This window comes from Syngnathus leptorhynchus, chromosome 3 (assembly GCF_054491065.1).
Source record: "Syngnathus leptorhynchus isolate UIUO chromosome 3, UIUO_Slep, whole genome shotgun sequence".
NCBI classification, from domain to species: Eukaryota; Metazoa; Chordata; class Actinopteri; order Syngnathiformes; family Syngnathidae; genus Syngnathus; species Syngnathus leptorhynchus.
Window position 1 is genome coordinate 15626376 of NC_141197.1, and position 14014 is coordinate 15640389.

The 14014-nt window shown below is 42.6% G+C and overlaps 1 protein-coding gene across 2 annotated transcripts in view; it reads right to left on the reverse strand.

Moving 5' to 3' along the window:
- Positions 1-14014, reverse strand: part of igdcc4 (immunoglobulin superfamily, DCC subclass, member 4) — a 38814-nt gene that overhangs the window by 9389 nt on the left and 15411 nt on the right. Inside the window, exons 2-14 of one of the 2 annotated variants that reach the window (XM_085908495.1) lie at positions 13557-13871; positions 9435-9576; positions 5863-5996; positions 5545-5679; positions 5055-5207; positions 3935-4345; positions 3701-3865; positions 3466-3603; positions 2915-3097; positions 1640-1840; positions 1466-1564; positions 743-929; positions 361-488 (exon numbers count right to left, since the gene is read on the reverse strand). In XM_085908495.1, the coding sequence (XP_085764621.1) occupies positions 361-488; positions 743-929; positions 1466-1564; positions 1640-1840; positions 2915-3097; positions 3466-3603; positions 3701-3865; positions 3935-4345; positions 5055-5207; positions 5545-5679; positions 5863-5996; positions 9435-9576; positions 13557-13871 (2391 nt within the window). Of the gene's footprint in view, positions 1-360; positions 489-742; positions 930-1465; positions 1565-1639; positions 1841-2914; positions 3098-3465; positions 3604-3700; positions 3866-3934; positions 4346-5054; positions 5208-5544; positions 5680-5862; positions 6000-9434; positions 9577-13556; positions 13872-14014 lie in introns of both variants that reach the window. The other variant, XM_085908497.1, reaches the window with a different exon arrangement.

Here is a 14014-nt window from a genome sequence, read left to right on the forward strand (position 1 = left end):
TGACTGCCTGCTTGGCCTACACCTGGGTGGTGTTTTGACTGCCTGCCTGCCTGCCTGCCTGCCTGCCTGCCTGCCTGCCTGCCTGCCTGCCTGCCTGCCTGCCTGCCTGCCTGCCTGCCTGCCTGCCTGCCTGCCTGCCTGCCTGCCTGCCTGCCTGCCTGCCTGCCTGCCTGCCTGCCTGCCTGCCTGCCTGCCTGCCTGCCTGACTTAACCGGTCCGTGACGCCAAAAAAGGTTGGGGAATGCTGCTGTACAGTACTCAATTTTCCATGTCTGGATGTTGCCCAGTATGTATTAATCTGAACAAATGAGTGTTGTCTATATATATAACTTTTTATTTTTGAACCAAGAAAAGACTCACTGTCAGCAAAGGTGGACTCTTCCACGGTGCTGCTGAAGGGTCCCACGGCATCAATGCCGTTGGATTGCACGGCCAGCTCATACCGGGTAAAAGGCTTCAGCGCCCCAATCAGAATCTCTTGAGCAGCACTGCAACATCACATGTCAAGTATAAAAAGTTAGTCAAGAGTCACTTGAAAGTAGAGGGTGCAGTGAAAACACTTCACTGTAGTACAAAGATTCCATGTATGTATAAAATGGTATGTGGTGCAAAAAAGTGTTGGGGACCATGGATCTTATCCATTCTTTTAACACTTCTCTTTAAACATATAATCCCTGTCTCAACCCCAAGAGGCCAAGACGCGTTATTGATGATGCAAATGATGAGAGACATCCAGGCTCACCTGGTGTGATACGTGACCAGCGAGGCGTTGGTGGTTCCAGCCGGGTTGCAGCGCACCGTGTAGTTGATGATTCGCACCGTGCTGAAGCGAGGTTTCTCCCAGCGGAGACGGATCGACGTGGAGCTGTTGGCCGCTGCCTGAATACTGCTCGGTGGTAAAGGGGGTGGCCGCATGGGTAGCGAGGATGCTTGAATGTAAAAATAGGCAATTTTTGGGATGTTGACATTTCTGCCTGATTTAAGGCAGCCTTTAGCTCTATAAAATTCGAGCATCATTAAAAACTAGGCTTGTGAATCTCTCAAATAATTTGATCCATAGCTTGGAAAATTGATACATGGAGTCTCATATGATTCAATTGGAAGAATTCAGTTTTATTGCGATTCAATTTAGTATGGCTCAATTCACAAAGGTAGGATGCAATGAGATTCTTGTTGTCATTTTACAATATAACAAAAACTATCAGTACTGTAAATGTGGCATGATAGGGGTAAGTATGAATATCTCAAAGCGGAATGATTTGATTCAGTTTGATTCAATGCAGTCATATGATATAACAATAACATTCAGTTAAAAGTCCATTCGGACTGCCTTTTAACTGTACGCACCGGCAATTTTAATTTCAATTAATAGTGAACAGGATTCCTAACTTTTTTATTTTTAACTTCATATAAACACTTCAGACTACGAAAAACTGTTTGAATTGGGGTGCGCTGTGATTCTTACCTTTATCAGCCTTTTCGGTCCTTCCTTTCCACACTGCAGCGGAGCCATCTGCCTGCTTGTTGAACGCCCAGACTCTCACTTCATATTGCTGGTCGGGAACTAACACAAACGTATCATATGGAACAAGATTTGTGAAGTAGAGATTCATTTAAAATAACATGAGAAGCATCTTACCCAGTCCGGTGAGGAGATGGTATCTGGTCTTTTTACGGAGTCTGACCACGTAATTCTGGGTCGTCTTCTCCCCGTCAGCGTCCACAACTCGGCAGGTTAGCTTGTAGCCGGACACGGCCGTGTGATTAGGTGAGGGCTGCCACGTAACGTTGAGCGTGCTAGCTTGCGCTCGCACTTTCAGCTCAGTAGGAGCGAACATCACTGGACATGAGGGAATGATTGTTTTAGTGTCCTGGCAGATCGACCAATAACCTGAAACTATGTTATGTAGATTCATTAAACACAATGGAAATACTTTTCAAAAGGGCGATTCCTCCTTCATTTCTGTACTAAAAATATTTGGATTGTTGTCTATAATTTCTTATAATTACACATTTTAACGTGGTGTTAGCTCTAAGCTATCAGGTAACAGACTCATTTTGACCTGTTATGAAACAGTAAAACAAAATGGATTTTAATGACATGGGACCTTTGATTGGATTTAGGTGGACAAATAGTTCAGACATTTTACATTACTAATGACAACTCTAGTGGGACATTTATTGTCGAAAGAACACATTTGCTGTTTTTTGGTAACGTTATTTTGGGCTTCTCGAAGGAACAGATGGAAATTCAAAAACCAAAAAATGAAAGAAATAAAAGAACATCTGGACAATAGCCAGAAAATGTCCTCCATGTAGAATAGGTTAAATGGAAAATAAACATAATTTGTCGAGTCTGATAATCCTCCCGTCTTCTAATGAATGGCTTCAAGCGGCCATGCGGCCAACATATAAGCGTGCGTCTCATTGTGGTGGGCAGACACTTTGCTGACTGACACCTCTTAGCGCGATATTAAATGCAAACGTTCATTATGCTTGCTCTGTAGAAATTAATAAAGCGCTTGACCTAGCTACATTTCCCCCCTAAATTAATACGTGCCCTACATTTTATCTGCTTTGAGTGGCTGACAAGCTGATGCTGAATACTTTGCAATTTCTGCCAAGGCTGGCAGACACATTGTTCCGTCCGCATTGTTCTCGCTGCCGACTAATGTCTATGAGTGCTCGGATGGTAGCTCCACTGTGATGAGTGCGTGGCACGTGGGGGCGGGGGTGAGGTGGGCAGGGGGTGGGGGGAAGGAATGGGCTCTTCTTGCAAGTCAGACCAAACCAACCAGGCCATGTTGTGAAACCTAACACGACAAAATGTCTTTCTTCAATAAAACAAACACATAAATCCTCCACCCAAGACGTGGGAATTCCCACACAACAAGTCCGAAGTCTTCGGGCTTACCCATGCGGTGGCTGGTGTGGTTGTAGTGGGCCAACGTCTGGTGCTGAGCCCACTCAGACGGGACCCCGAAGCCGACACCTGTTCCAGCTGCTATCCTCAATCTGTACGCCTGGTTGGGCTGCAACTCCCTGAGCGTGAACTGGGTCTCATTACCGCCCACCTCCACCGAGAAGACGGTGTCCGCTGTGGGAAAATAGCATTGACTGAAATAATACTAAGCTCATATCTACAGCAGTCTTGGAACTTAAAACAAGTAATATAATGTAAATTGAAAAATAAGCAAATTCAACTTATGAAACTTAAAACAAGTAATATAATTTAAATTTAAAAATAAGCAAATTTAACTTATGAAACCACACTTCAGGTCCTTTTGTTGTTGAATAGTCATCTTAAAATGTGTTTGTTTTAAGCCTCTTAGTGCTTAAACCTTAACCTTTACCTTAATTTAGGTTGAATTTTAGAAATGATATCTTAAGATTTCATTTTTGAAATCTTTTTTTCAGTTAAAGAAAACAGTGACCTGACGTTCATTATTCACAAGACTTTCTCACCATTATCAAGAGAGCTATACTCGATACGGTAGCTGGTGACGGCCCCTCGACTATACTGCGAGGACAACGGATGCCACATCAACCTAATGTCCGTCGGCGACGTGCTGGCAATTGACAGCTGAGGGGGTGCGCTCGGCACTGGAAGACAAATGAGGCCATAAAGTCTTTCCAAGCAAGAGAATAACAAAGCCAGAATACAGAATTGAGATTCATCTCCCGCAGGTATAATACTTACCATCCTCGAGCATGTCAACAGTAACGGGCACGGACGGGCGACTTGCTCCCATGGGGGAGTAGGCCACCACAAAGAAGGAGTACGCCGTGTGGGGGAGAAGATCCCTGATGAGATATTCTGTGGTGTCGTTGTTCATCGCAAACTGGTACTCCACGTTGTCTGAACCTGAGCAGTAATACAAATCAAGTGATAACATCATGACACTCGTACAGTCCCGATTCCCCCCACCCCCACCTGCGGCTCGCTGGCAGTGCACGGAGTATCCGATGATTTGGTCTGAGTTGTGCTCTGGTTTCTCCCACGTGAGCAGGGCAGTGGTGCTGGAGTAAGGGGTTACCAAGAGGCGTCGAGGTGGGCTGGGGAGGCCCTCCCTCACAATGACGGTGAGTTTGGCGGTAGCGCAGGCGGTGCCCAGACCATTGTCGGCGATGCACTGGTAGTAGCCGGCGTCCTCCAGCGCCAGCTGATTGATGAGCAGGATGCCAGGGTTTTGGATCTTGGCACGACGCAGGGAGCGGATTGGCTTGCCGTTCTTCAACCAGCGCGTCACCGGGGTGGGCTCTCCGGAGCTGTTGCACACAAACCTGGCCGTGTTTCCCCGGGAGAGGGACACCGTCTCCGGTGGCTGAAGAATGACTGGAGGGGCTGGTGAAACAGGCAGACTTGTGTCCCAATCATGTTTTGACCTACATTGCTCTTTTCCAAAAAAGAAATGCTTGAGTAATCACATCTTCAGATTTCATTAATTTAATGCCAAGTGGGGCCAGCCTTGAGAAAGTCTTTTATTACTGGACCTTCTTGTCTTGTTTTTTTCCAGGGCCTATTAAATTTTGTAGCCTATTGTGTCACTGGAATTGGTTCGAACAAATGGGAGCTACTTCTTGACTGTATTCCGTCCTTAGAGAAACGGCATAATAGCAAATGTTCTGTTCAATTATTTGCTGCCTTTAGCAGTAGAGGCTGACATAAACAGAGGTTAAGTGGAAAAATGACAAACGTGGAATGAAACCAAGAAAACGTGGTGATGTCTACTATTTTGCTAAAACGTCAGTTTTACAACGAATGCTAAGTAATATTTTCTGTTTGCACAGCTTATATTCTTCATGCAAAAATGCAGCTGGTTTGGCTCCCGTTTGGTTGCATTTTCTTGGACCTTAATTTGACATTAATTCATTGCACTTACGTCTACTAGCAGATCAAAAAATATATTATTTTTTGGTCAATATTACTGTTCAAATTAGTATGGTACCTTATCTCCCAAACCTGTCACTTGTGGAACACAATTACAGCTCAACACTGTTCAATTATTTGCTGACTGATGCTATCAAAACCCCAAGAGGCATTTGTCACTTACCAGGCACATGCAGTACAGCAGCAGCGGTAACAAACTCCCTGGTGCGAGGCTTGTTTGCCCTGCACACGTAGATTCCCCCATGGTGGCTCCTTGTGTCTCTGATCACCAGGTTAGTTGCGAGGACAACCACGTCTGTGGAAATAGGCTTCCCGTCTGATCAAAGCAAGCAAATAAACACTTTTAGTTATAAGAAGCCACCATCCGGTGATCTGTTGGTTTGTTGGGTTAGCATACTAGCATACAGCTAAGAAAATACATAGAACAAAATGACAATGGTAAAGATATGTGGGAGTGAGTTGTGTGCTTGAACTTGACATGACAAATCACCTATGGAAAGCACCGCATAATAGAACAATGGAACAATTGAGATGTCATTCATTATTTGTGTAAGTTAGAGCTGAGAATGCACACATTTCTGGGAAGACAATGAGTAATCGACAGCAGAAGGGATGAAGGCCGATAATTGTGTCAAGGCATGGGGGCGGTTTACCTAGTCTGCTCCAGGACACCAGCGGCTTGGGTTGGCCCTGCGCCATGCACTCCATCACGGCTGGACGGCCGAGCACCACCGTTGCATTCTGAGGCGGAGCCACGATCGTAACTCTGTTCAGGGCTTCTGCGGAGCCTGGAGAAACGGACACAGTTGTGCAAAGGCTCTCTTGAAATCACTTTACTGTTCTTTCAGCCAAAATCATGATTTTGATGAGGCTCTCTATATCGGTTATCCTCCACTATTAAAAATATTCTCAGGTACTGTCGGGGGAAACTTGAACAACAACTATAACACAAAGCTCGGCAGCGGACCAACCTGTGCTGACAGTGAGCCGGGACGCGTGACTAATGTCCCTCCCGGCAGAGTTGGATGCAACGCAGCGGTAGGCGCCCTCATCCTCCCCGGTAACCTCCAGAATCTGGAGCACGCCATTAGGAAGGGAAATGAACCTGCTTCACACAGGGGAAGATGAGAAAAAATAAGACGGGAGTCAGAAGCTGAATACAAACAACACATGGGGAGTTGACACCACCGAGTCGAGTCGGCGGGATTCCGGCTGTGTCCTCTCAGGGCGTCGATAGTCTTTGTTAAAGAAGGAGACTGTTCTGTGCAGTCACAACGTGAGAGTTATGACTGGACTCAGTCGAGGTCTGCTCGATTAACATTAAATTGAAAAATGAGCTGCAATTCCACATGGTGTCCAGCATGAATCTATCACGATTACCATATTGCTGAAAACAAATACTAGGGCCCGGGCATATATTTGGGGACAAGGGTTCATTTGTCACAATTTGAAACAATGTTATTAAGAAGTGGAATCAAAAACAAACAAAAAATTATCATTGTGAACCCATGTTTATTGTCGGGGAAACGTTCCAAAATTGTTCATCACACAAATTGTACTTCTTAAAAAACATTTGAACTTAAACTTTTTAAGAATCGATTAATCTCTTTTTATTTGGTCGAGTAATTGATGATTCAGATTTTAAAAAACACGTTTTAATTTCACAGAGGCTGTGCAAGGACATCACTTTGTGAACATAAGAATAACAATTAGTATTACTTTTCTGTTACTCGTTTTATTTTGCTTTCAGGTCAGGAATACATCAAATCAGTGAACACTGGCCAATTTCCAGTTCACTATTTAGAAATTTCTACGCAGTCAAATCTATCCACAGCATTTAGTAAAACATCTAATTGCGCTTTGGTTAATGCTCTAAGATGCCACAAGATGGCGCCAAACCTGTGGCTTACAGGAAAGTAGCAAGTAGTTTTAAAAATCAATTGTCAGCATGCTGCTTTTCAAATGCAAGTCAATTGGTTATCAGCTGACGGACAATGCAAAAACAGGAAGAGTAGTTTCACCCAATAGTCCTTTATGAAGTTCCACTCCAAAAATTGTGAGGATGTGACTGGTAAGTTGTGAATTGGTTCATTCAATCAGGAGATATTCGTTAAAACAAGAGAACCAAAGGATGGACATTACAGAAACAAAAAGGAGAAATAGGGCAGTGGGAAAAAACAAAAAGGGCGCATCATAGCAGCAGTGATGGAAGACAACAAGCCAGCTCTTAGTGACAGGCCATTAGCAACGGCTAAAGTGGCAGAGCTTCATCTCACCCTCGAGCCCTCATAAGTGTCGACCTGCTTGCAGGTCACGCGGGGCTACGGCAGCCATTAATGCCGAATCGGGCGCGAAAAATGCTGAAAACCACCAACAAATGGCTGAGACAGACCGGCTGCTAGCAAATAAGCCGCATACCTGCCCAAATCATAAACAACACGGCAACAAACAAGATCAAGAGCCGTCTCTGTATCAAGATCGCCTTTAAACTTATTTGAACATGTGGTTAGGACTCCAAACTTTCATTTATCTGAGAAACCTTTGACCAATGAAATATGTGCCTTTTCCTTCTAAGATATCTCACCCCAACATAAAACGATTCAATACATATTTAAAAATATTGTGAACATGAACAATTCGATAAGGTTCAATTCAATGCACTCACATCTTTTAAATCAAAAATATGATTCTACGATTCATACAGTAAGAAAATGCTAAAAAACAGTACAAAGTTTCAAAACTGTTTCTTATTTACACACATTTACATTCAAGAGATTTACATGTATTACTTAATATGTTCTGTGCGGCTCTGTAACATCCCCTAAAATCTTAAACCTTCAGTAATTACCGTATTTTTCAGACTAAAAGTCGCTCCGGAATATATGTCGCATTAGCCATAAAATGCACAAAGTGAAAAAAAAAAACATAAAAAGTCGCTCCGGAGTATAAGCCGCATTTTGGGGGAAATTTATTCGGATAAATCCAACACCAAGAACAGACATGAACGAGCAACAACAGGCTAAACGATAAGTATTCTATCGTGACATTAACACAAACAAAGGGCTGAGAACGGGCCTGACGTAACATTGACAGTTTTCCCAATAACTATAACATAAATAACACCTTTATCAAACAATCTGTGTCCCTCAAAATCATTAAATCCATCGATCGTCCTTTATGTCAAAAATGCTGCGTGCGCGCTGCTGACGGCGGTTGCACTTCAAATGATTCCACAGACCCATATAATTATAAACAACTATTTTATCACACCATCTGTGTCACTCCAAGTCATTAAATCCCGTGATCGAATCTTTTTTCCATTATGTAAAACACCGCTGCATATGTGCCGCAGTTGCAGTTCAGATTACAGTAATCCCTTGCTACATCGCGGTTCGTTTATCGTGGTTTCACTGCATCGCGGATTTTTGAATTTCAAAAATATGTGAATAATTTCACATACAAGTCGCTCCCCCACCCAAACTATGAAAAAAACCCGCGATTTATAGTCCGAAAAATACCGTAACCTTTGATTGACAGGAAAAAAAGACATATCACGTCATCTAATAGAATTATGGCGTTCGTGTCTCAACGTTTCTTAGCAGCATTTGTCACCTTGAAAATACAATTTTAAAAAAGAGAAAAATGTTTCGTAAAGGAAAATAAGCCCATCATTTTCAGTGCATTGTATTACGCTCATTGTATTCATCAAAGAGTAAAAACCACTTAGCTGAATTATCTTGATAACCAAGGTCATAGCACAAGCATAGAGTTCACTTTATTTTACCGTGCATTCAAGTCATAAATTCTATCAGACCCCTCTTGAAGACATTTAATAGAAAATGTGATGCATCACAATTTTGTCATTCATTAACAAGAACAAAAAAATTAAACACTTGACATTAATGGAGTTTTAGCCAAATGACCAACATGCATCACTCAGGAATTGTATGACTGCGATCAGTCCAGGGGATGGGATGACATTCACGGGCACATCCGTTGATATAAAAGTGGATCATTTGCAGTCTAGACAGTGCTACTTTATTGATGAATCAATTGAGCTTCTGCGGCACAAATCAGCAGCAAATCCCACAAACACAGACAAGCGAGTGAATACCATCGGTGTCGTTACGTTATAACACTTAAAACAACGGAAATTTCAACACAATTGGTGACGTACTTACACTTACTTACAGTATGGGGGGCCAATATCAAGCCTCTACTATTTATCTTTTGCAAAAAAACGACATATTATTGCTGCCACCTCATTTTGATGAGGCACAATGATTGGAGTTTTGCACCCCTTGTGTTTTCACAAAATGCTATCAGAAGACGATTTTATATATATATATATATATATATATATATATATATATATATATATATATATATATATATATATATATATATATATATATATATATATATATATATATATATATATATCAGTTGCAGCAATGCCGAAACCCTGAGAGGGGGAAAAAAAACAGTCGAAGAAAGAGAAGGCTACAAATATGAGGTATAATAGCAATTGAAGCTGAGTCACCTTGGGTCCTGGGGGACAGTGACTTTGTCCTTTTCCCAAGTAATTACAGGTGTGGGCACGCCATCGATCTGGCACTCAAAGCGAGCAGCCCCCCCAGCAGGCACTGTCTGAAGTGAAGGTTCCTGACGGAAGGAGGACAGACCTGCGAAAGAAGAGCATGTCGGTTACATGATGTGATGTAGGTCGCTGGCCAGGTGACGCGATGCAATTATCTCAAATCCCTTTCCAACAGCGCCAATATAGGAAGCAGACGATTTTGAAAGGCAGCGTGGTCAGGCACTTCCGACATCCACTTGTATGTTCTACCTCAATTCACTATTAAATCAAATTAGTGTGTTTTTCTTATATCATTCAATTAACAGAGACTCAGAAGAATGGAAATGTGAAAAGAATTATCATCGGAATATGAATAATACAGTGGGGCTGCAATCAACAATTATTTTGATAATCAATTACTCCGTTAATAACATTGCTCGTGAATTGTTTATTCATACAAACATCAACATACTTTCTCTTCCTCGCCTTGCTAATAAAATTAGCCATTTGCACTCAAATGTTAATCGTGCACACAGGGATCATTGACTTTTGCTTCTGAAATATAATTCTTTTTAATAAGGCACTTGTTCTCAGCTTTGGTTTCTACCAAATAGCAACTTTCCAAAGTTTTCTCTGCACCGCGTTCAGACTAAGTGAAGTTAAACGTTGTGATTGGGACAAAGCGCTGGGATTTAATCTAGTGTGGCGGGATTACTTGGTCTCTTTAGCCGGAATTTGTTGGCAAGGCTCCAGTGTTCACAGTTTCGCACTTTCACACGCAGGGGGGAACACTTCCTGCTAGATGACGCTGATCACTAGGTGGCAGCAGCAAGCACAATGACAGGGGGGTGGATTCAAAGAGATTTTACCTTTGACCCCTTCCTGTGGGCTTTTTTGAGGGGGGGAACAAAACTATTTGGCCCGCAGCCCTTTTGGAAACACAGGAGGGAAATTCCAATGTATCCATTCCTAACTAAAATGACACTTTGACAATTATTGAAAGACAAAAAGTAATATTAGATAATTAGTACTAAAGTGGTGTATTTTCATTTTACTTGTAGTACTGATGGATTTTTTGAGAGCTAAATTCTCTGCTAATTGTGCAGACTCATCAATTCTCTGTTCAAAGTGCACAGAGGATTACATGAGAGAGAGCGAGAGAGAGAGAGAGAGAGAGAGAAAGAGAGAAAGAGAGAGAGAGAGAGAGAGAGAGAGAGAGAGAGAGAGAGAGAGAGAGAGAGAGAGAGAGAGAGAGAGAGAGACGCTGTCAAGTTATACTGTAAGTAAAAAGTGTTCAACTGTTTGTGAAGTCAAACTAAATTCTAGTGGCAATCCGCAAATTGCAAATTTTTCCAACAAAGTTACATTTGAGAATATTTTTGCAGCTCTGGATGAATTTGTCATTTTGTGATTTCAATTGTATTTTTAATGTGAACGAATAACAATTATGTTAGCATGTTATTCACAAGTTACAATAGCTTGACGCTGGACTGAATTATCTCTCAAATGAATGTGTTTCATTTGAGAGCTATAGACGAATTGATGTTGTTCTTTGAGATTCTACAGTTTTTATCGCATAAACTTTTCATTTATTATCTCCCAATTGGCCGACTGACACACTATTATTCATAACAACTGGACACAGCTTTGAAAAAAAATAATAAGATCTTTTCTGAGAACTGGCATTGATTTCTGTTTGGCAAACTTTGGAGGACAAGCTGATGATTAAACTTCAGCTTCCATCTATTACATCATTATGTAAACACATCAACTATATCGGCACCAAAGTGTGTGTGTTAAGTTGAGTGTGTAAAGTTGAAGAACAGCTGACCAGGGAGAGGGCACGGTATCATCTATTAAATCTTTTCCCAAGACGCAATGCATTGTGTTTTGGAATTTATCGAGTCCACCAGAGTCTTATCAGAACTCGCACCCTTGCATGGATGTCATATCGTTTACATGTTCTTCTAATGGCTTTTAATGGCTGACACCATCGTAATATTTGCAGTATGACTTCACCCTGTCTCCGTATCAGTGCCAGTCAGTGGCCCCACTCTTTGGCCCCTTAGCTATCGGATTGCAGCTTTTTGACCCCACCCCCTCCCACCTCCACTTGTGCAAGCATCCATCTAATGACCTCTTTTTTGAGTGAGTGATAAACGATGAAACCCAATCAAACATTGTGCTGATTTGGTATGAAAACGTGGAGCAGTAACTGGGAGTATTGGGAAAGACGGAAATGATGGTGCTAAGTGTCAACTTGAAAAATGGAGCCAAACCCTCATTGGGTTTATGGGAGGTAGTTTTGATAAAATGTTTGGCGGGGTGATTTAACAAATTATATTAGCTAGCTTGCTAGTAGACTACAACATGCTAATCATTTCATCATCACAGGAGCACATCTGTGCTATTAATTAGAGCACCAGAAAAGTGAATTTATTACCCAGTCCTCAACGATGTCTACATTTCTAACATATTTTGGAATCAGTTTACTGGATGAATTTTCAGATAAGCCAATCTCCACACTCAGAGAGGACGCAAAAGCCAGAGATTTGAAACCCGAACTTCACAACTGTGATGCAGACAAGCTAGGCATTAAATCACATCTTCCATTTAAAAAAACTCAGTATGGAATAGCATCCAATTTTCAGCAAGCTTAAGACGGGAATGAAGATATAATTACACTTAGTTTGCCAGGCCATAAGGGGAAAGGTTAACTAGGCCAATGAATGTCAAAAGCTGTTTTTGACGATTATGGAAAGTAATATGCAGGCCATATGCTGTCGCTTCCGTTTCCATTCAAATCCACACTCCCGTTCACATTCCTGCGCATGGCACCACTGGGAAAAATCAGCGAGGCAGGTGGCTTGAGTAATACGCTTTTGCAGATGCGATGTGAGATATGGGGTTTTTTTTGTCGAGGTTTTTTTTCCAGCAAAGAGGAGAACATCCGCTCAATGTCAATGTTAAAGCACTTTGCCGTCGACCTCTCAATGCGCTGATCAAATCTCCCCCCGTAGAACTGCCGCCGCTGATTTAATTCAAAAACCGCATGTACACAAACAGATTGAAGGTCACACGTAATGGTCTCGGAGACCTTTCCCTTCACCATGACTACTTGTCGGCACCATCCGCCTCCCCTCCATTCACATGACGAAGCCCCCGCGTCCCATATCCTCTGTGCCGGCCCGCCCGCCCGCCTTATTGTCCCTCAAACAAGAGCTCCTTATAAATAGGCATGTGACAGCTGACAAAAGCGCGGGCATCGGCAAAGTACACGGTCTCGTTTTACACAAAGCTAATGACTCAATAAAGACTACCTCCTAAGAGCCGCTGACAAAGAGGCCCTCCTTGGTGGGGACCATTAAAAAGCTACTGTCTGTCCTCCCGTCCCGCCAAGAAACGACGATCCTACCCCGAGGGACAAACACCTGCGGACATTCTTTCATAACCTTTCCTGACTGTTGCGTTTGAAAGAATGTGCTTGTTGAGAGTTTTTTTTTTTAATGGGAGCCTCTCACACGCTTCAAACACATTTAATTCACACTTATTAAAACAAACTTCTTACAGTATTCCCAGCACCTGTTTGCACTCGTTCACTTGCAAAGTTCTTCAAAGAAGAAGTACAGGATACTTTGGAATTAGAATTATAGAATTATATGGAGTGTGCTTCCAGAAGCATTATTCCGATGTACCATGGGAAATAGATACACACCACAATTGCTACTGCACTCTCACCAACGAGCCTTCTCAAGAAAAAAACTTTTCTGGTTTATTATGTACATCGCATAGCCAGGGGTGTGAAACTCTGGCCCGCGAAGACAAATTGTGCAAGGACTTTGTGTCAATAAATACTACAATTACAAATTGTCTTCACTTTAAAAAAAAATTGAAATATTGCTAGTTTTTTTTATTACCATTCATTTTCCAAACTAGTTAATCATCAGTTTGTTGTGTAGCCTATATGAGACATTCAGACATTTATTTGGGTTGACAGTCATTTTCGAAGGAAACTATGAGTACGATGCAGCCGGCGACAAAAAATGAGTTTGACACTCCTGGCATAGACGGTAGACAGCCACATACTCGCCAGCAGCACATTGACGGTCCGGCTGGTCAAGGCTCCATGTGCACTGGTGCTCACACAGCTGTAGCCTCCCTCCAGAGCCTGACGGGACGCTTCATCCTCGTAGGAAAGCATCAGGAGAAGGGAGCTGTCGCTGACATACCGCCGCGAGTCGCTACCCCCCGGAGGGAGGGGCTGGCCCTCGTGCAGCCAGGTGATGTTGAGGGGCGTGTCGCTGGCCCCCAAATTACAGTCCAGTGTGAGAGGGGACCCCGGTTCCAACACCACATGGCTGGGTCCGGCTCCGCAGCTCAGCTCCACCGAAACGGGCTTATCTGTGAATTGGAAAGAAAAGAACAGTAATTTCTAGAAAAGGCCCATGGTGACCTGGGAAAAGGAGGAAGTGACTCATCTGGCCTGCGAATGAAGGCAAGGCGTGTTTATTTATACAGCACAAGACAATTCAAAGTGCTTTACA